Raw genomic sequence first — 24877 nt, forward strand, 5'->3', positions numbered from 1 at the left:
AGCCCATATGTCCTTCAACAGACGAATGAACAAATGGTCATGTGTACTTACCACAAAATATTTTTCAGCAATAAAAAGAATGAACGGTTACTACAAACAACAGCTTGGATGAATTTTGAGTGAATTATGCTAAATCACAGGAAGCACCCCAAACCAGTTTTCACTTTTAATCCAGCATAAATATGGTGCCCCAGAATTCTAAACTGAAAGCCGCTGGTGGCTCTGAGAACTAAGGTGCTCACTATTAAGGCTGCCAGTTTGTACAGGGCAATTGCCACTTTCTGGGGCCCTGAAGCAGTTGAGGGTACACGGAATGTCACCAAAACTATATCTGGGAGGGGGAAGAGAGAGTCACTAAGAGGCAATCTGCCATTTAATCATGGCAACAATTTATCTTTATTTTTCCCCCAATGGTATTTCTCTTTCTCAGATGCACCTTTAGCCTCTGACATTTCAATTAAAACTCCTACCATTTCTTAGCTGTTTCTACCTGCTTGAGGTTCTGGGAGAACATTTGTTTTCTTCTAGGTTTCTTATGTTAAGCTAAATTCAGAGACCACCAAGGTATGTAACCAAAAGCCAAATGGCATAGCTGTGCTTTCTGGCACTCAGATCTCTCCTCTTAGCAGATTCTCTCCACTAGTGAGAAAGAGCTACGTCCTGGAGTCACACCCGAACAAATCAGAAGAGCTAGAATTTCGTGGCCCCTGGCTTGTTTGCTGTCAGCATGGAAGCCTGACTTCTATAACATTCTCTAGAAAAGATATCCCCAGCCAAATGTCACAACTTGAGACCCCACTCTCAGTCCCTTCTTACAGTGAATAATGGTTATATCACTACAGTTTGAAAGCAAAACAAACATGACATTAAATGGGGAGCATCGCCATTTTGCTCATTGCAAGCCAACCATATATTTTTTTTAAAGAGAGGAGATTGTCAGTGTAATGGCTACCTCCCATACATACAAATCCCATATGCAGACTTTAATTCAGCATTCAGCTGAACTCTGGAAAATTATGAGCTGCTTTCCTTCAACAGGGTTAGGAAAAGTGCCTGCAACACACGTAGGATTCTCTCATTGAGATGAGCTGGTTAACAATACCTCTACTGGATATTTACCCCAAGGACCTGAAAACTCATATCCAAAAAGATTTTAGCACACTGATGTTCATAGCAGCATTATTCACAGTGGCCAGGACATGGAAGCAACTGAAGTATCCTACAATAGATGGTTGGATAAAGAAGCTGTGGTACATATATACAATGGAATATTACTCAGCCATAAGAAGAGATGAAATACTGCCATTTGCAACAACATGGATAGACCTCAAGATAATCATGCTAAGCAAAATAAGCCAGACAGAAAAAGTTAAAATCATATGTTATCACATATGTAGGATATAAACCAAAAAGGAACAAATGAACAGAACAAACAGGGACTCATGGATATGGACTATAGACTAGTGGTTACCAGATGAGCAGAGGGTGAAAGAGGAGGGGAGAGGTAGATGGCGTAAAGGAGGTTAAATATGTGGTGACAGAAAGAAATCTAACTATGGGAGGTGAACGCACAGTGTAAATATATATGTCTTACTGTTAAAATGTACAGCTGAAACTCATTGGATTTCATTAACCAATGTCACCATAAAAATAATTTATTTTTTTATTTTTTAAAGTTTTTTAGGGTAACATGGGTTACTATACTCATATAATTTTCAGGTGTACATTATAATTTGAAATCTGTATATTCTATTGTGTGATTACCACCCAAAGTCCAGTTTCCTTCAGCTACCATATATTTGATCCCCTTTACCCACTTCACCCTCCCCCTAACCCATATTTGACTCCCTTTACCTCGTCTATCTCTCCACTCCTCTCTGACTCCCTACCCTCTGGTAATCATTAGTCCATTGTCCATGTCCCTGAGTCTCTGGTTAACAGTGTTGTTCAAATCTTCTGTGTCCTTACTCTTTCTTTGTTGTTGTTCATTTCATCTATTAATTTCTGAAAGAGGTTAGTAGTTCTGTTAATTTTTGCCTCATATGTTTCAAAACTATCATATGCATACAAGTTTAGAATTGTTATCTGAAGAACTGACCTTTTTACCATTACTCAGTGATACTGTTTATCCCCATTATTTTTCTTTAGTCTATTTGGTCTCCTATTAACTAAGCTACATTAGCTTCCTTCTGCTTAGTATTTACATAGTATATCTATTCCAATCCTTTCTATGTCCTTATGTTTTAACTTTGTATATAGCATATAGATAGATTTTATATATAGCATATAGCTAGACTTTGTACTTTCATACACTGTGAAAATCTATGTCTTTCAATTGGTGAGTTTAATCAACTTCTATTTATTGTTACAACTGAGGAGCTGAATGCCAAGATCAAAGGGACTTTTAAAAGTATCTCTCAGTTTTCTGGCTATAGCCTTGTCACCCTAGTAATTTCTAAACACTCTTTGTTCCCATTGACTCACCTGTAGAAAGGTAGAAAAATCCAATGATCTCCATAAATGAACTGGAACTGATATTATAGTGAAGATTTGTCTTTATTAGTACAGTTATGGGATAAATTCAATTAATGCAAGGAATGGTGTACTCAGGCTCAATCCTTTGTTTTGATGCAAATCAATGCTTTGCACATTTCAATTATTTTGTATCCCTTCAAAAAAGTGCATTGAAGTGATTCGCTAAAACTAAATTCTTCACAAGAAACAACCCAATTCTCTTAGGCTCACTAGGGCATCTCTGCTAGTAAAATTTAAAAAGCAATCAAACTGAATAAGAAGTCCTTTTTACAGACATTTACAATAGGGAAGAACATGATTGATAATTTAGAGTAAATGAAGTGCAAGTTATTCTCTTATAGTATATCTCAGAATTGAAGTTTTAAATTATGACTAAAAAATAACTCACAGTTAATCAGAAAAATACATTTATTGATAATTCTCATGAGATCATAGCTATACATTTATAACATAGGATAAATTCAAAACTATTGTTAAGTTATAAATATGGAATTTATGCAGAATTTGCATGTATTGAATTTTATTTTGAATTCATATGTGTGCCTATATTTGAATATTTATAATATTCCAGAAAAAGCACAGTGGAATGTGCAAGAAAACATTTATTTAGTGTTATGCTCTGAAATATGTCAAAGTCTTCAACACTATTCTCAGAGGCAAAATGGCAGAAATAACAAATGGGAGGTAATAAGACCAAGTGAATAATCCACAAAGTCCAATACTTGTTAAACTATGAAAGCTCTTTTGCCAATTAATATTTTACTAAAGTTTATGCAAATATTTCTTTAAGCCTACAATGATATCATATTAGAAGACAAATACCATTAATTTTATTCTTCACTATACTAGAAGAGGGAACATTACCAAACATACCTTTTTATCCTAAACTCAGTGACTAAATATCTAATTTTATTTGTCACACAATGGGACATCAGTTTTTCAAACTGTGAAGCACATTCTTTACACTATCAAAATAGCTTGTACCTAGAATGCAGTTTCAGTGGAATTTCAACAATAAGATTATGTGCATCACTGTATATAATAGCCCCTCAGATATCCAGAGCAGTTGAGGAATGAAGTGTTCTAATCACTTAATTTCTAGTTAACTGGAGCAATGCTCTTATGATATGAAACTGCCCTGGGAGGTGGTGTCTCCAGGAGAGCGGAGTCCCCTTCTTTCCCAGATAAGGGCAACACATACACTACTAACTAATCTAAACCTTCAGTTATGAATGTTTAGAACTATAGCCCTTCGCCAGCCCTAAGACATCACTCTTCCAGCAAGACCATTAGTTCTGGTATCATGAGACACTTGGAAAGAGGCTCCAGAAGACTCAAAGTTCAGGCACTTGGGTGGCTCCAGCTGAGCAAAATAAGCCTTATACTTTCAATTGTGTATCACTATTAATTTCCTGTTCCATTTAACTTTTAAACAGAGAGTAAACAATAGCAATTCACTCAAATATCTCTATACTTGTACTGGTGTAAAAATTCCATGGATTCTTTGTACTATGATAACAGCCAATCATCAGAAAAATCAAGAGCCGACACCTGACTTATCACCTCTGCTTTCAGTCTCTAAGTTTATTCAGCTGAGGCTGCTTTTCTCATTAAGAACTCTCAGGATATCAAGAAACTAATGAAATAACCAGCCATAGTTAGTCTTCAGGAACCAATAAGTAGACATGAGTGCAATGTATCACAGCCATAATAAAACATCATTTTTCAAAACATCAATGTTACTTTTATTATCCAAGTAGTGCATACTCATAAAAGAAATTCAAAACCTTCAGGGAAGCAGAATAAGAAAACAAGTCACTAATCAATCTATTAATATCCTGGTATTTTCTTCCATTCTTTGTATTTTATGCTTAAATTAGGGAGGAACAGGAATATGATTTGTGCATCTCTCTGTCTCTGTCTCTCTCTCTGTCTCTCTCTGTCTGTCTCTCTCTCTCTCTCTGTCTCTCTCTCTCATACACACACAGTTGTAGTTATACTGGGTTCATAACTGTCTCTTTTTCTCTTAGAATTAAATCACTAGCAATTTTCCATATTCTACAAAAAGACATTTAAATGATATTATAATAATTCTTCAAGTGGATGTGCTGAGATTCCTTGAACCATTCTCTTCTATGTGAATGGTCAGATTTTTTCCAAGTCTATAAAAGACAAGGTTTAACATTCTTATTGCCACAGAACAGAACAGAACTAATCTAAAATTACTATTAAGAAATGCTCATTCCAAATGGCCTTTTATATTACTTTAAGAACATAGAGCTTTGTCAGGACTCCAATAACATGTTTGCCCTCTGTGCAGAAATGCTAACTAACTCTGCTAAAATTCTACAGATGTTATCAGGGTGAATTCCTCTCTCTCTCTCTCTCTCCTCTCTCTCTCTCCTCTCTCTCTCTCTCTCTCTCTCTCTCTCTCTCTCTCTCCTGTGAAATAGTGGGAGGGTATAACATCTTTTATCAAAGGCAGCTGAAGAAATGTATCCTTGGTAAGTAAAGCTAACCTGAGAGCCCCATGGCCTATAGCCTGATGGACCAGAGGGGACAGCTTTTCTGGCTGTAGCAGTCCATTCGCTTGCTGCCTCGCCCTGTACCACAAGCCCACGATGTTATCCTGCTTCACTACAAAATCCAGAAAGCAAAGGAGTAGGGCTGTGGGCACATGAGGTATGAGCAGGCACATGCACTAAGGAAGTCTTACTAACACATAGCTCTTTCAAAATAGAGCCACTTTTTAAAAAGAAATGGAAAGTAAATAAAGCCTTTACCACATTTTTAAAAAATAATGACCATAATAGAGAGAGAGGAAGAAAGAGAGAGGAAGGAAGGAAGGAAGGAAGGAAGGAAGGAAGGAAGGAAGGAAAAAAGGAAGGAAGGAAGGAAGGAAGGAAGGAAAGGAATGAAAAATAAAGAAAGAAAGAAGAAAGCAAGAAATAATAATAAAGAAGAAAGAAAGAAAGAAAAGAAAGAAAAAAGAAAAGAACGAAAGAAGAAAAGAGATAAGGGAAGAGGAAAGAGGGAGGGAAAGCTTTTTCTACATAAATGTATTTTAGTCCTTTCTTATCTGTGATATCTTACTGGATTTTAGATGACAATTAATTACTCTCCTGGATGGCTGCTGGATAATGTAGAGATGCTAAAAGTCTAGGATGCAACATGAATATGATAATCAGATTTCTCAGATTCAAATAGACATAGAACCTGACCTCTCCCTTCCCCCAGCTACCCACTGTGTGCTAGCCAGTGCAATACCAAGTGAAAAAGAATGAGACTCTTGCAAGTTCTTTGTGTCCAATTCTGAATTCCTCCCACAGGCCAAGTGGTGCACTAGAATTGTCTACAGACAGAGAATTTGGCCTGAGAAAGGACTGCAGAATTTGAAAGTTTTAATAGCTGGTAAACAATGTTTTGATACATTTTCAAAAATAGACTATAGTCATAGAAATTCTAAATGAACAGGACCCTTCTCTGATCCTAAACAACATATTGGGAGATAGATACATGAAATGAACTTTCTAGGTTTTTTTTTAAAAGAAATATTGTTCTTAATAAATAACTTGAGCCTTTCGCTAGCCAAGCGCTCTCTCTTTGTCCTCTCTGAACAATGGGGCCACAGTCTATTCAGTCTATTCATTTCTACTAAGTAGTTACATATCACCGTAGCACTTTACCATCTGCTGAGGCAAAGAAGCATCTCAAATGTAGTACTGGGAGCAGGATTCAGGGTCTTGGCATGCAGCCACAATGGTCTCTCATGGCCCTCGAACATAGATGGATGGCTGCGAGTCATAAGGTGGACCTTGTTGCTGCTGAGGTCTCTTACTGACACTTGTACACGAGGCTCCCACATCCTCCCATTCTTTTCTAACTTTGTAGTGATTTCCAACACATAAATAAGGAGGCCCTCTACAACCTGCCCATGAGACCTATTCCTGATGAGCATAAAGCCTCAAGGAGATAGGAATCTCTTCTCCCAATGGGTGTGGCAATCCTGGTCCAATCTCTCATCCAGACTCACATGTATAAAATTACTGAAGACGGTGACAATGTAGGTGATATCAGCATCAGTTAATGTTTGCTGAGTGTCCACTTTGTAATAATTACCAACATGAAATACCTCACTGTGTTTTCCCAAAAACCATCACTCATCAAGGTGCAGTCAACAGAGCAAAATGGCTGAGTAGTCAAGACAGAAATGAAGAAAGATTGCTGCCATGCCACTAAAATGCTCAATGACCTTGGAAATCTCCTTCAGCCCTTTTGAACTTCATTCTCATCTGATAAATGGGGATAATATTGCCCTTTTCCCAAAGCTTTTGCAAGTTTACAGAGATATACCAGAGATGAGAGATGTAGAAGCTCATCAGAAACTGGAATGCACTCTTCACAGATACCAGGCTTGGACAGGCACTGGTCCAAGGCCACACAGCTGATTTGTGGCTGACCTGAAACTAAGGCCCAGGTGTCAGAACTCTCAGGCCAAGCAGACTAAGCTGCTATTTTCTTCAGTTCATCAGAGCACACAGACCACCAGCTAGCACAGAAGGCTGCTCAACATAGGAACTCCCAGTAGCTGACTTTCTCATCTCCTGAGACCAGCAACTCCACCCTCATCATCATTGCCAGCACAGCTACCAATGAAGTTTGGTCTCCGAATTTCACCCCCTACACACACACTCAAACAGCACTCTCACTCTCACACTCTTCACTCTCAGAAATTATCAGAACTCACAAGAGTTGTTCCTGCGAGCAAGGGTTTATTAACATCCTGGGAAATTCTGAAACCCTCAGGCTTCATGTAATAAAAAGGTGCCCTTGGAGTAGCAATGTGTTTATCTAGCAAATTTTATTTCATTTTTTCCACATAGTGTAAAATCTAGCAACTCTTTAAAAAGTGGTCTTTCTTTGATTAAATTAGATGGCATTGTGGTATCACTATTTCTATGACCAAGAAGATATTTTTTTCAAATAATTTTACTTCAGTTTGGGATAATCCAAGGGGTTGAACCACCCCCTTGAGAGGTCTTGAGTATCATAAAAAAAAACAACTTCTGAAGGATCTGCCAGGGGACAGCAGCCAGCAAATAAATAATCAAGACCACATTAGTAATGCATGTTTATATATCATGTCATACCCTGACCTACATGTCCAAAGGATTTACAAAGGCACAGGTGTCCTGTGGAACTCTAGATGGGGTCATGACTTCTATAGTGGCAAAAACTTCATTTTTACTTCTCTGCCACAGAGTTGTGGAATTTTATTTTTGCCCTAAAGAGCTTTTTATATTACCACCCCTCACTGCACCTACAAGCTCTATCTGCAAGAGAGATTATTTTCAACACTGCCAAATTGCTTGGGATCTTCTTAACACCAGAATCTTATGGTGACAATGATGTATACAAGTCTCAAAATAGATTAAAGTAGCAAACCTCCTGAGGCCAAGGTTCTGTTAGGATGGAAAAATAAATCTGGTAGCGCTGGAAAGGAAATGAAAGTTCAACAGATTCTGCCCAAATTCTAGCATTCAAGAAAGAACACTGTAAACTGAGGGAAAGGAAAGTGAGTAGGGGGTGATGTTTCTTCTCCTTCTCTATGGTGACTAATCAATGGGGTCCATTTGTCTAACGCTGGACAAAAGAAACTGCACTGGCTGTTGCATTGCAAGAGACACCTGCAAAGCGCTGCCTAGTCCAGGGGCGTGAGGATATTGGGACAGGGTCCAGGTAGGCAACTGTTGCAGTAACAGTCTCAAGAGCCCCTGTGGTTACCTTGATAAAGAGGGAGAGGGCACAGCCACATTTTTGCCCACCCAGAGACCCAGTCTGGAGGCCTCCTGGCAACTAGACTCACCTCGTCCTATCCCTGGCCTCCTTTCCCAGTCCAGATTTGTTTTAGGGAGGGTGGGCCGTAGCTATTACAATTGCATCCGCGTGCATCCTCCCGACCCCGCCTCGATAGCCATCCATGATAACCTGCAACTGGGCATTACGACTGGATGGAGGAAAAAATACCCTAGCTCCAAAATTAGGTGGCTGCAGGGTCTTCATAAACTAACTTTTTTCCGTATCAGCCCCAGATTCCCAGTAAATGAGCTAGCGGCGTCCCGCGCTGGGGCCCAACGGTTTCTCAAGGCAGAGCCCCACATGAGGTGGGAGCAGCCCGCTGGGTGCCTCTCGCACTCGAAAAACGTGGCAGATGCCTGTCGTGCAGCCAGTAGGGAGAGGCGCAAGCTGGATAACATGAGCTCTCTCCATTTCCAAACAGAGGCAGAAGGACACCCGCTTCTGAGGAGAGCAGAGCGCAAGAAGAGAAACGAGGAGAGAGGCGACAAAAGACGCCAGAAAGAGAAAGAAAAAAAATGGCGAAAGCCAGAGAAAAGAAGCAAAGTGAGAGGAAAACGGAGGGAGAAGGTAAGAGCAAGCAAGCAGCCAGGAGCTGACAAGATTGGGAGCACCAGAAAAAGGGGAAGGCAAATAAAGGAAGCGACAATAAAAGGGGTAAAGAATGTGGGAGTGTGAAAGGAGGAAGAGAGGTCGAAAAGGACGCTGCGGAACCGGAGTGCTGAGGAAAGAAGAGCGAGGACAGGAGGGACCGAGGGACGCTACGGACAGAGCATGGTTCTTTCTGGCGCTCCAGCGCAGCCTGCATGCGTACCCTGTCCAGGCCGCTGCAGAGGAGCACTCGTTCGTGGCCTCCCGGATGCTTCGTAGGCACGCTTTCCCAGCCGCCAAGCAAGCCAGTCTGCTGACAGACTAGCCGTTCTGGACCAGAGTGAACAGGCTTCCACCAGGCGCCACCGCGCCACGAGCGTGAGCGTTATTGCGCCTGGCTCCTGCCCAGCAACGGTGTAACCGAGCGGCTGCCGAAGGGCGCGCTGGGTCACCTGCACCAGCTGGACGCACCTCCCCGCGCTCCACCCGCCCAGGCCCAGGTTCACTCCCATGCTCCAGGGCCCTGCTCCACCGCGGGGGCGCGCTCACCTAGATGGTCTCAGCCTGGCGTCGCGCTTGCCGTCCACCACAACGGGCACACAGCTGGTAAGCTCGGTCCAGTCGGCGTGCAGCCCGCAGCTCCATCCCGTGGAGAACCTGGAGAAGAGCCAGGTCTCCCGCTTACCCGGCCGGAGGCAAGTGCATTTCTTCTGACCCACGCGGCATTCGCACGGCTGCTCCAGCTGGATGTTGCGCACCAGGTGGCGGCCGAAAGTGGTGCCTCCAGTCTTCTGGATGTGCAGGAACACGATCAAGTCATCGCCCTTGATGTCAAAGTCTATCTTGCGCAGGAGGTCGCCGTGGCTGAAATTGTAATGGGGCATGAACCTGGAGGAGCTCTCATCCTCGGAGCGGTATGGGTCCGGCATCGGGGAGCTGAACGCCTGCAGGCGGAGGAGCTGGCATTCTGTGCCGGGGCACACGTATTGGAGGACGATCACGGCAAATAGGAAGAGCATCACCAAAGCCAGAAGCAGCTTGTTGGATTTTTCATCCATGTTCCCGACGCTGGGGGAAACCCAAGCTCGTTACGTCAATCCTGCAACTCAGCCCGCGCTCGCCATGCTCCCCTTTTCCCTTTCCCCTACGCACCGAGTACTCATCCGGGGTGGCGGCGGCGGCGGCGGCGGCGGCGGAGGCAGCGGCGGCGGCGGAGGCGGCGGCGGCGGCGCCCTTCTCCGCTTCCTTCCTTCCCGGCAGGCTCAGCGCTGTGGCTTCTGCCACACACCCCCTTCCCCCCACACTCCTCCCGCTGGCCGCCTGCCCTTTCCCTGCGCGGGAGCTTTCGGGGGCCGCTTCGCGGGGTTTCGTACACCCGTTGTCCCACTTCCAAACTCACACTCCCCCAGCCCAAGCCTCCACGCGTTTCCCTCTTCTCTCGGTGACTCTGTGGCTCCCATCCCCATCTCACTTCGCCCACCGGACTCTCCGGCACTTCTTCCTCCAGTCCCCTTGGCGCGCACGCTGCCGCCTCCCGGTCTGCCAGAGCGAGCTCCCTCCCCTTGCGCCCCGAAGCCTTGCTCTTTCCTGCACCGGGTTGCCCATCTTGGAGGCCGCCTCAAGTGAGCTCGGAGGAGGGCGTTCAGAGTTCCCCAGGAGGAAGAAGTCCGCTGGAAGCCCGACTTGAAAGTGGAGATGCTGCGCTGCCAGTGTCCACGGAATCGCGATGAAGGAGCCGCAGTGTAGCCAAAAGCGCGCCGCGCTCCTCCGTAGCCGCCGAGCCTGGTAGCCATGGGCCAGCTGGAATTTGCTCCCTTCCCTTCCTCTTGCAATTACCGTCCCACCCCGCACAGCTCCCGCCCGCCTGGGCCCGTAAGCACGAGTCCTGCTTTCGCCTAAAACGTACCTGACTAGGGGGCCGAAAATCTTAGAGAAGATCGCACCGAGCACGTGCTTCAGCGAGTGGCCCAGGGCGGCCAGGCCCCGAGTGAGTAGGGCCCGGCAGAGGGAGCCCAGGTCCCAGCGTCTCCTGAAGTCGTACATCTGCCTGCAGCGGCCTCGGGGTAGCAGCGCGAAGAGTGGGGCGCGCGCAGCTCCCGCCAGGGAGGAAGACGCCTTTAGGGGCTCGTCCAGAAGCTGCTGGGAGTTGAATCGCGAGACACACCCCTAGGAGGGCCGGCGCGGACTGAGGCAGCTACTGATCTCGGCTGGCTTGCTGCCAATTCGGCCTCTACTCTGGAATGTCGGCGAGGACAGGTGGTGCGGGCGGGCGCTCCTCGCTCCAGTTGCAGAGGCGACCGGAGCGCCTGGGCTGCACACGCAGGTTGTGCCATTCCCCCCTTCAGGCAACTCAGGGTACTAAGGATCAGGAATGAGCCTGAATTTATGTAATAATGCCTCACACCGAGGAGCTACTTCACAAGCAGAGGACTCGGGTTTTCTTTTGTTTTGGGGAACGGAGATTACTCCAGTGAGCTCATCACTCCACTTTGGCTCGTAATTTCAACCTCCACTAAAATAGCAGAGGCGCAAATTAGACCTTTTCTTTCACTCTTTGCCAATTTCCATTCTCCAGCGGAAGCAGGGGCATTTTCTGAGAAGGTAAGTCAGCATGAAGGAGAAGCATGACCAAAAAAATGGTTAATAGAACCGGAATGTGAGCTTTTTCAGAGCAGAAACTCACCTCTCTTCTTGCTGAACCCCGGGCATAAATCCCCGTGCCTACAGGAAAGCTTCATTTATATAAGGTTTACTGAAGGAAAGATGCATGACTAAACACTACATCAGAGTGGGGCCATATAACCCAAGGTGAAGTGACAAATGAGGAAACGGGCTCAGAAAGGGGTAAAGATGTGCCCAAGGTCACACAGCAAAGCCCCACAGTTTGAACCCAAGAAAACAGGCATCTATCCATTCCCTGGCACTATCTCTTCTAATAAATAGGTACAGACCATCCTCAAAGCCCTGGTGTCCAAAAGGCTATTTTTGCCTGCAGGACCAGGAATGTAAGGATTAGCAAGGAAAGAAAGGGAGGTCCCTTTAAGGCAAAGTCCCCAGTAATTCAGAACTCAGACTGTTCCCATATGATTGATCAGGCGAAGCTTGCTGTGTTTAGAGAGCTGGTGTTTCCATGAATGAATGCCCACTCTGTTCAGTCCCACTGCTGCAGAAGTGGCACAGGGTGGCAGCAGTGTTTCAGAGCAGCACCGTTGGGACTGGGTTGAGGGACAGTGAGCTGAGTGAGTCCTGCAATGGGGGCAAGTTCCTCCAGAGACAGGTTCTCCTTGTATCTCCTTCAGAACATTTGGTCCCTTGCTGGAGCACAGCTCCATCCCTACTGTCCTTTCTGTGCAATGAAGCAGCAAGTACTGGTCTAGGAGTCTTGAGAAGCTATTACTTCCTTGCTAGGCAGCCTGGAATAATCACTTACCTCTCCTAACCCTCCATTTCTTCTTCTGTAAAATTGGACAAACTCCACCCTTTTGACCACCTGAATCACTGTGATGATTACCTTTGGGCAATTCTAAATATGAGGTTATGTCTATCTGCTGCTCTAAGCTCGATGTGCCAACAGAGTCACAGGTCAACTAAGGAAAGGGTGGGCCCTTTTAGATTTTACAGCTGCGCTCCCTGCCCTTGGCTCCCATAAGACATCCCCAGTCCTTCCAGGTTCCCCCAAACCTACTGGAGATAGTGAGGATATGTTGTTGTCCACGTGCAGTCATGAAGGAGGCTGTTCTGACTGCCCTGGGGATCCAGGAGGACATTCTGACTAATGAACTTGTGTTAAGGAACCAGGTGCAGCAACTTATACAGTAGACCTCTTGGCTTCCCTGAGAGCTCCCCTGATCCCCCAGGCGTGTGGAAAATGTCTGCTACCCCAGAGGACAGGTGAGGGTGTGAGCCAGGGGAGTGGGAAGACATGGAGGTAGCCTAGGAGCTCAGCTTGCTAGCTGTCCCTACTTTCTCCTTGGCCATGCACACAGTCAGCATCTTAAGTCTGTTCAGTAGGAGACTTTCCTCATGTTGCCATTGGAGGACCCCTCTGTTACTAAACCATTATAATGGTATTCATTAGGGTCCCCAGGAAAACACTTCTGGAACAGGTGGGACACACATCCATGTACTGAGAAACTAACTCTGGAAATTCGTCTCTGAGAGAGATTAGTGGGATTGGAACATGGCAAGGTGCCTTGGATGGGGATGAAGGGATGGTAACAGTATGGGGGGAAATCAAGATTTAGTTATTTAGGTGATGAAAAAGAACACATGCACACACACAGTCTGACGCAGGAACAGGGGCAGTCATATTGGTAGTTGCAGAACAAAAGAAGGGACAGGATGAGGCTATAAAGTCCAGTTTCTGACATCTAATATGTCACTAGTATTCTAGTATGAATACATGGAAGAGCTAGCTGGAGGATATTGGCATTTGCAAGCCTTCCCTCCACGCTGTAAGAAAAACAAAGAAATGATTCTCTCATGGTGGATTTCATACATTGGGGCTCCTAAAAGTGGGAGAAACCTCTCTTTGAGGGGATAAAGTTTCCCACAAGTTTCAGAGGAACCCTCCTGGGGTGAAGATGTTCCCTGCTCAGTAAGGGAATTTCTTCCTATGTGTGTCCCAAGACCTGTGTTTTCCTGAAGACAGGCATGGAAGTTATAGAGCTTCATGCAATCCTGGCCTGGGCCCACCTCCCAGGAGTTAGTTTCTTTCAGGAACTAAATAACAAAGGTCTGGTACATAGAAATCAGCCCTATTTTGGAGATTGGTGTGGGAAGAAGAAAAGGAAGAGAAATGGCTGAATTATCAGTTGGTTTTCCAACTCCTTATTTCTTAGAATGGTTTTTCCAGAACCATTCTTCCACAGTTTCCACAAGGTTGATGACTCTGGGAATGAGCATAAAGGTCATCCTGGCATGCATACTAAGCAATGCATTTCTAGACATCCATTTGGTTCCTGTAGCCTGATAGGACAGCAGAAGATATTTGAAAGAGCACTGGCCTGGGAGTCTAGAGTCCTAGGTTCTTGTCCTGACTTTGCCACTAATTAGACCCTGTATGACTATGAAGAAGCAACTTGCTCATTCTTGGCTCCGCTTCCCTATTTGTAATAAGGCAAAATTGAAATTGTGAATCAAGGGACATTTTCCTGATCTCACTTTCTAAGTCGCATGCTTTCTTGTCTTCCTCAAGGGTTAAAGTGCCGCTAAACCCTCAGCACCTCATCACAGGGGAAAGCTGTAGGCCTAGTTCTTGATGCTTTATGTGACACTCACATATTTGGGTCCCACAAGGCAATCAACAGCTGAATTTATTTTGGATCTATATAACAGGGATATCAGCAAAAGATTCATGTTAAAATTGGAACAGAAACAGTAAAAACTTAATGTGAAAGAAAGTGCTGGAACTCTTTATAATTTAGCATAAAAAAGCTAACAAAATATGTTTCCCCCCCTATCCTGAGCATTATGTTCAGCCCTGTCTTTCCAGTGATCACTAGGTTTTTTAAAAAACGTTCATACTCTCCGTAATAGGTGATTCTTATCACAAAGACTAAAGGCATGCAAAGCATTGAGTCTATTCGTTTCTGTTTTTATGAATCTCTCCAAACTGAATGAGCAGCAGTATTTAGTGAAAGCACTGTTCTGAAAGTCAAGCTTTAATATTACAAACAGGTTGGGTGGGTTACATATATCACTATCAACAGTCATCTATTCCCCCCACACATATAACACTGAGTTTTATTTGTTTAACCTTACAAAATATGGGGCTCAAGGAATTAAAAGAGGAGGATAACACTGAGATGATGTGTATACTAAAGAAATGTCTGTTGCAAAGACAAGATAAGACCTGGAATGTGATTCGTGGAAGACTGAACATGCAGACCATGACTTTCCTTCCCCTGATGAGGGATTCCCAGCCTTTCAACCACAGTGAAACTCTCACTTCTCACTGACAGTGAATGGAAGAGGCAGTTCATGCAGGGCTTTTAAAGCTATGGTAACCTAAGGCCTGGTGACTGTAGGCAGCAGGCCAGACTTTGCTCCTCTGATAGTAACTTCACTTCTTTGGCATCAGTTTCTGCTCTTTAAAATAACCAGACCAGTTACATTAAAAAAGTTAGTTTAGTGGTATAGTAAAGAGGAATCCAGTCTCAAATAGACTTTTTAAAAAAAGGAGAGAGCAAAGGTTTGTTGTAGAGCCCATAACCCTGGGATTTAGTCAGGGCTCTCTGAGCACTCTCAGAGCCTCAGTTTCCTTATCCATGAAAATGGGGCTAATGATAGTTACCTCACTGGGTTCTCATGTGAGTTAACTAAAATAATCTACTGAGGACACATAGTCTAGTTCCTGGGAAAGTCAACCTTCTGTAACTGTTCATTTGTCTTTTCTTTGAACTCTGAATAACTTGGTTTGAACTCTTTTTTATATTTTCCCAATATGCATATTTAATGACAGGTGGCTCACCATGGGCCTAATTGTGACCTAGGCTGATTTGCCCCCATTTCTTTATCTGCTCTCTATTCTCACTCTCCCTCCACACATCTTCAGTGTTCTTCTTTCTGATATCTATGGGGAAAAAAATCCTCTGATCCATTCAATCACCCTGAGAAACGAGACATATACATGTGACCCCTCCCAGGAGACATCTTACAAGGGAAGGGAAAGAGGGCAACATGTACCTGGATGATCAATGATTGCTGCAACGAAATACTATGTAATATGTATAACAGGGGAGTGGAAGAGATGCTTGGGAAGCTGAGGTTGAGAATAGGAGAATTATAAGTAGAGAACTTACAAGACCAGCCTCACTCTAAACTATAGACAGTAATTTTTGGCTCTGTTCCTTTCAACAGTGAATGATTGATCTGGCTAGAGTGATTTCAGTTTGATCAGCTGGTCAAACTGCAGCAGTCAGATGGAAAAACAGGGTCAGTTTTGTGTTCATCCTGCATGAACCATAGCTAGGCAAGCTCATTAGTCCACTTAGCCCTGGGCCTGCAACACCAATTCAGTGGCAGAATAAAAAGAGCACCAAGCTGGATCCCATGAAAACAACGTCAGGGTCTAAATTGTGTGTGTGTGTGTGTGTGTGTGTGTGTGTGTGTGTCAAAGTGGAAGTTTATTAGAAAACGGATAACACTCCACAGACAGAGTGAGGTCTCCTTTCAGAGGCAAAGAGTCGGAGGGACCCTGGGTGTTTGGGGAATTGTTTATATATCATTCTTTTGATCCTATGAGTTACAGTGTAAAGACTTTGTTTACCCATTTCCTTTGATACAGACATACAGTGAGGAAGGGGAAGAGGAATAGTATATAGTGTGAAAGTCTTGCTGGCACTTCCCTAGCCTTTAATCTATAAGTTCCCTATGGTCTCAGCCATAGGAAATAACCGGATTTTATTTGTGTAGGTCTATATTTAAAGCCTGTTGTTCCTTTTTCCCCTTCACAGGTGTAGGAAATGGGTTGTTAGCAATCCTAGCAGAAATCTTCTTCTGTTCTGAAAGTGTCCTGGCCTGGCTGCAGGGCTGATAGGCATATTACAGTCTCTAAATGTAGCTTGATTGATATTTTAATTCTCTTGCCTCCTCTCGAGGTCTAAATTTTGCCTTTAGCTCACACTGTGTGGCACTGGGCCAGTCTCTTGACATCTCTGGGATTTAGTTGCCGACCTTAGTAAACTGAGGATCTGCATTAAATTGCCCTGTAGGTCCATCCCAGCAGGAGCTTTCTGTGATTTAAGCCATACTAGCTAAGGGGGGATACCACTCTCCAAAGTTGGCCTTTGTGCCAGCAAAAATGCACTACCAAAGATAACCCTCCAGCTAGTAGCTGAGTCAGAAAAGCAGAAGGACTTAACTGAGGAGCAAACTTTCTTAGACCACATGGGTAAGAAAGAAGCTTGAAAATAAACTTTCCAGGCTTCTACTGACTTGGATGGTAAAGTCAAAACTGAAAGATTGGAAAAAAGAGTTGAAAACTCACCTCCAGCTGACACCAAAGCCCTAGGTAGGTTTTAATAATGATAATAATAACGATAAGAATGACCTTGCCTGGCCCACAGTCTCCCATTTGTTTTGATACCCTGGGATCTTGGCAACAAAGGAGCATACTCATTACTAATCTCCTGACTGGTCTCTGTGGCAGTTCTAATTTTGAATAATAAAATACAAGAGCTAAAAATTATATCTCAGAGCAGCATGAAAGATTTGGAAGAAGCTAGCCTTGAGGCCAAACTTGCTCCCAGGAAAAGAATTTCTTTGTCACTCGAATGTGCTTTAAGGGGAATGTCTTATAAGAATAACCCAGGAAAAGAAAAAATTAGTTTAGAGAAATCATACATGTCACAAACTAAATGAAAATTTATTTTTAATAAGAGAGAGCCAGACTAGAGGCTACTAAAGCCTTTAAATGGGCTTGAAAGCAAAACTTGGGAAAAGACTTACTTTTTATGTACATACTTTCGAAATCCACATTTCACCAAATGGCACGAGGCTACAAAAAGCTATAACATTAGAATAGTGGGGGTGGGAGGGAGGGTGGAAATTAACTTAGTAAAAGGCACTTTAAACATTTATCTTTACTAAAGAAAGTTGCCTTAGTGGGTATTATCTTGTGGAAGATTTCGCTGAAGCAGAAGACAATATTCCAATCCCTAATGAGACAAAATGCAGTTGATAGGGCTGGATGAAGGATTAGAAATGTAACTTGGGTGTTTGAGGGGAGGAGAAGACATCAAGGACGCTAGCTTCAGTGTTCTTCACAGTGATCAGGGATGACTGGCCATGGTGATGTCTCCTGGAAGCTGACCCCAGAATGCTTAGCAAACTGTGCCAATAATAGTTCCTGTACTGAAAACCTATTATATGTCTCTCACTTTACTACACATTTTATATGACCTCTCCCAGTTAACTTTCCCAGCAACCGCATGAGGTAGTTATTGCATTATACTTACTGTATAGATGAGTAAACTTGTGTCCAGAGTTACAGATACATAGCAAGGAAGTAGTAGAACTGGTATTTGAACCCAAATCTGTCTAATTCCATACCCTATAATAACTCTGGTGCTCCAGTGATCCTCATCCAGCTCAAGGATGTATGGACATTAGCTGGAGAGTACGAGACATCCTGTCCCAAAATGGAATATATCAAGAGACTTAGCGTCATCTTAGGAAAGAAAACTGAGCAGAGAGGGATCATGGTGTGTGTGTATGTGTGTGTGTGTGCGTGTATGTGTGTGTCTTTATACATGTACTCTGAGGGCACTGAAGTAGATGAGTGTGGAAGCACAGAGCCTGAATTATAGTAAAGAGGGAAGCAGAGATCCAAACACTGCTGATTGGACAACTCAATACATACACAATTTTGGGACGTCACCCATATTGTCTACTACTGTTATATTTTTGGAAGTGTCACAAGCAACTTTGTTCTACAAAGAAATAACCTTCTGGAAGACTAAGACCTTGGCTTCTTTATTTAAAGAAATTCCCCATAATGCCCAATGACAGTAATATTTTGCCTAGGGCTTCTCAGTTTACAAAATACTTTCACAAAAGCTGACTGGAACTTCACAATGACTTGGCAAAGCAGTTGTTATTATCCTCACTTTGTATGTGAGGAAATGGAATCTCTAGGGCCCGAAGGAACTTGGCCAAGGGCACACAGCTTGCATGGAGTTCCCACTGATGACTACTCCCATAATCCCCCAAATACAATCCCAAGAGAGGTAATGCCCAGGGCACCTCACACAGGATCTGGTACAGAGTAGGTGCTCAAGATGTGTTAGTTTTCCCTTTACTTAACAACTTATAACTAAAAAAAATGTTTTCTTTCCATTAATTACATTCTTCAGATACCCCAATGTCTTCACCATGTCCTCAGAGAACTTACTACCCATGTAAGAAAATACAGCTAATATGCATGAACCTAAGGAAAGCAAATAACTGACTAATCTGTGGTAATGGCTCTAAAGCAGTGACAATTCAGGGGACATTCCACAGTAGGCTGGAGTAGTCAGAAGTTTCCTAGCAAATATTGGACAGATCTGGAAAAGTCGATCAATCAATCCTACCTTTTTTTGTCTTAGTCCCAGAAAGAGGAACTTTTGCTGACAGAAACTGTTTTGTCTTTCCTTGTACTCAGCACACCTAGACCCTTGCTTGTCAGTGAGGCTGTATAAAAAGTGTTCTAGCTCTATCCAACTACAAATCCCACCCTAAATCTGTGGTGCCAATAGCATGACATTTCCGGGTCTTTCATCAACAGAGAAGTGTGTGGCCTCACAAGCACAGTACAGTCTGTGTCCATATGCACAATCCAACTGGAGAACAAATAGTTGATTTTTTAGATCAAGTCGATAAGCTGTTTTGTTTTTACAGGGAGAAGAGAGAGCAGAACACCATTTAAGTAAAATAAAATACTCTACATTTTACCCCAAATGTTTCCATCTTTCCAGATCTTGCCAGCGGTTTGATAGCAAGTCAAAACAGAGACCTGCACTTGTTCAAGAGTCTTCTGGAAGAATTTCAGATAACGAATTACCAAAAAACAGTTTGTGGCCCTCATATTAAGGATGAATCTTATGCCAGCTTAAATGTTAAGATGCTGTGGGAATAGCAAACTAACGATGACAACAACAATAATTTGCCAGAATGATGCAAGTCTAGAATGAAAGACAGACTATTCTCTTAGCTAGCTGCAATTGGGAAATATGGCTAAATGAGATTATCATCCACATTAAATACTCATACCATGACATCTTAACCAGACACAGTTTATGTTGGATATCAACTGATTTTTTAAATCATTTATTTATTTATTCATTTATTTATTTAATCATTGTTTAGGTAATTTTTTATGTGACATTGGTTAAGTAAATCTAGTAATTTTCAGCTGTACATTTTAACAGTAAGGCGTATATATATTTACACTGCAAGTTCACCTCCCATAGTTAGATTACTTTCTGTCACCACATATTTGATCCCTTTTACCCCATCGACCTCCCTGCTCTCCCCTGCCCTTACCCTCTGATAACCAAAAGTCTATTTTCCAATTTCCATGAGTCTGTTTGTTTGTACTGTTTGTCCGTTGCTTTTAGGTTTATATCCCACATATAAACGATATCATGTGGTTTTCAACTTTTTCTGTCTGCCTTATTTCGCTTATCATGATTATCTCGAGGTCCATCCATGTTGTCGCAAATGACAGTATTTCATCTCTTCTTATGGTTGAGTAATATTCCATTGTATATATGTACCACAGCTTTTTTAGCCAATAATCTATTGTAGCACACTTCAGTTGCTTCCATGTCCTGACCACTGTGAATAATACTGCTATGAACATCGGTGTGCAAATATCTTTTCAGATATGGGTTTTCAAGTCTTTGCGGCAAATACCTAGTAGAGGGATTGCTGGATCATACGGTAGATCAATTCTTATTTTTTTTTTGAGGAACCATCATACTGTTTTCCATAGTGGCTGTACCAATTCGCAGTCCCACCAGCACTGTTTGAGGGTTCCTTTTCATCCTCATCCTCTCCAACATTTGTTAATATTTGTCCTGTTGATAACAGCTATTGTAACAGGTATAAAGTGGAATTGCATTGTCGTTTTGATTTTCATTTCCCTAATAGCTAGTGATGTTGAGCATCTTTTCATATGTTTGCTGGCCATTTGTATATCTTCTTGGGAGAAGTGTCTTTTCAGGTCCTCTGCTCACTTCTTGATTAGATGGTTTGTTTTTTGTTGTTGTTATTGAGTCATATGAGATCTTTGTATATTTTGAATGCTAGGTGCTTATGGGAGATATTGCTTGCGAGTATATTTTCCCATTTAGATGGTCGTCTCTTTACCTTGGTAAAGATCTCTTTTGCTGAGCAGAAGATTTTGAGTTTGTTATAGTCTCATTCATTTATTTTAGCTTATACTTCCCTCGCTTTCGAGGTTATATTCATAAAATCCTCTTTAAGTCCAAGGTCATTGAGTTTAGTGCCTATGTTTTCTTCTATGCATTTTATAGTTTCAGATCTTATATTCATGTCCTTAATCCATTTGGAGTTAATTTTATGTGCGGTGATAGACAAAGTCTACTTTCATTCTTTTGCAAGTGGCTTTCCAGTTTTCCCAGCACCATTTATTAAAGACACTTTCATTTCTCCACTTTTTGGCTTTTTTTTGTTGAAAATTATTTACCCAAATAAACATGGGTTTACTTCTGGACTCTCAACTCTATTCCACTAGTCTGTGTGTCTTTTTCTGCCAATAGCATGCCGTTTTGATTATTGTCACTTTGTAGTATAATTTGAAGTCAGGCAGAGTGATGCCTCTAGCATCGTTCTTTTTTCTCAGGATGTCTTTGGCAATTCGGGGTCTTTTGTGCTTCCATAGAAATCTGATGATTTTTTGTTCTATTTCTTTAAAATATGCCAATGAGATTTTGATGGGGATTGCATTATGACTGTATAATGCTTTAGGAAATAAAGTCATTTTAACTATGTTGATTCTTCCGATCCAAGAACATAGAATATCTTTCCAATTCTTTGGATCTTTTTTGATTTCTTTTAATGGGGTCTTTTAGTTTTCATTATACTGGTCCTTCATGTATTTCATTAGATTTATTCCTAGGTATTTTACTCTTTTGTTGCAATTGGAAAAGGAATTATTTTTTTCACTTCTTTTTCCGACATTTCATTTCATAGAGTATAGGAACACTATGGATATTTCAATACCTACTTTATATCCAGAAACTTTATTGTATTTACTTATTGTTTCTAGTAGTGTTCTTGTGGAGTCTTTAGAATTTTTCTATATAGAGAGATTCATATCATCTGCAAATAGTGACAGTTTGACTTGTCATCTCCTATTTGGATGCCTTTTATATCTTTCTCTTGCCCGATTGCACTCTCTAAGACCTCCAATATTATATTTAATAACAGTAGCAATACTGGACAGCCTTGCTTTGTTCCTGATCTTAGAGGGAAGGTTTTTAGTTTTTCACCATTAAGTGTAATGTTGGTTGAGGGTTTGTCATATATGGCCTTTTTTATTTTAAGGTACTTTTCTTCTATACTCATTTTGTTAAGTGTTTTGATCATAAATGGATGCTATATCTTGTCAAAGGCTTTTTCTGCATCTATTGATATGATCATGTGACTCTTATTTTTTAATTTATGTGATGTATCACATTAATTGATTTGTGTATGTTGAACCATTCCTGTGCCCCTGGGATGAAGCTCACTTGATTGTGGTGTATAATCTTTTTAATATTTTGCTTTTTTCGGTTCGCTAGTATCTTATTTAGGATTTTTGCATCTGTGTTCATGAGAGATATTGGTCTGTAGTTTTCTTTTTTTGTGTTATCTTTACCAGGTTTTGGTATCAGAGTAATATTGGCCTAATAAAATGAATTAGGAAGTATTGCCCCCTCTTCGATTTTTTGGAAGAGTTTGAGGAGAATAGGTATTAAATTTTCTTGGAATGTTTGATAGAATTCACTGGTAAAGCCATCTGGTCTTGGACTTTTACTTTTTGGTCAGTTTTTGATGATTGTTTCAATTTCCATAGTGCTGAGCGGTCTATTTAGATTTTCCAGTTCTTCTTGATTCAGTCTAGGAAGGTCATATCTTCCTAAGTAGTGGTCTATTTCTTCTAGTTTATTAAATTTGATGTTATATACTCTTTCATGGTAGTCTTGTATGATCCTTTGTATTTCTGTGATGTCTTTTGTAATTTTTCCTCTTTCATCCCTGATTTTGTTTGTGTCCTTTCTCTTTTCTCTTTAGTGGATCTAGCCAGGGGTTTGTCAATTTTATTGACCTAAATTTAACAAGGAGCTTATTTGTTGCATTTATTTTTTCTCTTGTTTTTTGTTTGTTTGTTTGTTTACTTTCAATTTCATTTTATTCTTCTCTAATTTTGATTATTTCTTTCCTTCTGCTGATTTTAAGCTTCTTTTATTCTTCCTTTTCTAGTTTTTTTTTTTATGATGAAGTATTACGTTGTTTATTTGGGCTCATTCTTGTTTTTTGAGATATTACCAAAATGATATGAATTTTTCTCTTATGACCGCTTTTGCCATGTCCCAAAAGTTTTGATTTATTGTACTGTCATTATCATTCGTTTCTATGTATCTATTGATCTGTCTTTTGATTTCTTCTGACACAGCCTTTCTTCAGTAGCATGTTATTTAATCTCCATATATTTGTGGTTCTTCTGGTTTCTTTTTACAGTTTATCTCCAGCTTTAAAGAATTATGACCAGAGAATATGGTTGGTATGGTTTCAACCTCTTATATTTATTGAGGCTATCTCTGTGTATTAGTATGTGGTCAATCCTTGACAATATTCTGTGTGAACCAGAGAAGAATGTATAAGCAGATGTTTTGGGATGATAGGTTCTATAAATATCAATTATGTCTTGTTGGTCTAGTATGTCACTTAAGGATGTTATTTCCTTATTGATTTTTTGTTTGGATGAACTGTCCACATCTGACACTGGGGCATATAGGTCCCCTACTACAGTAGTGTTTTGGTATGTTTCTCCCTTTAGCTCTTTTAGTAATTCTTTATATATTTTGAGGCTTCCTGATTGAGAACATAGATATAAGTGTTACGTCTTTCTGGCGTATGGTTCCCTTTATCATTATAAAGTGTCCCTCAATATGTGTCTTTACCTTTTTTATTATGAAATCTATTTCATCAGATATTAGTACTGCTACTCTCGCTTTTCTCTGAATGCAATTTGCTTGAAATATCATCTTTCACCCTTTCACTTTGAGTCTATATTTGTCTTTGGAGCTGAGATTTGTCTCCTGGAGGAAGTGTATGGTTGGTTTTCATTTTTTGATCCAATCTGCAACTCTGTGCCTTTTTATTGGTGAATTCAGTCCATTTGTATTTAGAGTGATTATTGAAATATGAGGTTTTCCTATCACCATTTCATGTTTTGCTTTCTGGTAGCTCGGTGTTTCCATTGCTTCCTTTTCCTTGTGTGTCTGTTTTTGTTGTCGTTGTTGTTGTTATTTTTGGCAGGGGGAAGGTGGGAGTTTTGCGGGCTTTCCCTCTGGTCCTTCTTGTTTTATGTTATATACTTCAGTTCTGAATCCTTGGCATGTGGTTACCATTACAAATAGGTAGAGGATAGTCGTGCGCGCACACACACACACACACACACACACACACGTCCATTTTCTTCTGTGTATGCCTTATCTCCATTCCCCTTTGCAACTTTGGATCTTTGAATCCTCCTCTTTTCAGTCACTATTGTCTCTATTTGTCCCAACATATGGTGGATGTTCATTACTATCTTGCTATAGCAAATCTTTTCTTATTGTTGAAGCTTATAATGCCCTGTTCTTAGAAAGGGTTGCACTCCTCTACTTCTATCTGACTGCTATTCACCTTATTCCTAGTTTTTTTTTGTCACTTTGTTTTAGGTGAGCTGACCCCTTTCAGTATTTTCCTGCAATTCTCTACTAAGTGTAGAGAATTCTCTCAAATTTTGTATGTCTGGAAAGGTCCTTATTTCTTCTTCATATCTGAAAGAGGGACTTGCTGGATACATTATTTTTGGCTGGCAGTTTATTTCATTTAATAGTTTGAATATTGGATTCCACTCCTTTCTGGCTTGTAAGGTTTGTGCTGAGAAACCTGACAATAATCTAATGGGTTTTTCCTTTATAGGTTACCGTCTTCTTTTCCCTGGCTGCCCTGAGAATCCTTTCTTTGTCATTGATTTTTGATAAATTTAATACAGTGTGTCTTGGAGAAGGCCTTTTGGGGTTGAAATAATTGGGTGTTCTGTTGACTTCTTGAATTCCATGCTCGAGCCCATTCCATATATTTGGGAAATTCTCATCAACTATTTGTCTAAAGATGCCTTTGAATCCCTGTT

The 24877-nt window shown here is 41.6% G+C and overlaps 1 protein-coding gene across 1 annotated transcript in view; it reads right to left on the reverse strand.

Moving 5' to 3' along the window:
* Positions 1–11315, reverse strand: part of HS6ST2 (heparan sulfate 6-O-sulfotransferase 2) — a 306999-nt gene extending 295684 nt beyond the window's left edge. The window contains 3 exon segments of the mRNA XM_016127819.2: positions 9532–10050; positions 10889–11135; positions 11138–11315. Coding sequence (XP_015983305.1) covers positions 9532–10050; positions 10889–11135; positions 11138–11315 — 944 coding nt within the window.
* Between the last annotated feature and the right edge of the window lie 13562 nt (positions 11316–24877).

The sequence above is a fragment of the Rousettus aegyptiacus genome, unplaced genomic scaffold (genome assembly GCF_014176215.1).
Source record: "Rousettus aegyptiacus isolate mRouAeg1 unplaced genomic scaffold, mRouAeg1.p scaffold_m13_p_9, whole genome shotgun sequence".
Classification (NCBI taxonomy): Eukaryota; Metazoa; Chordata; class Mammalia; order Chiroptera; family Pteropodidae; genus Rousettus; species Rousettus aegyptiacus.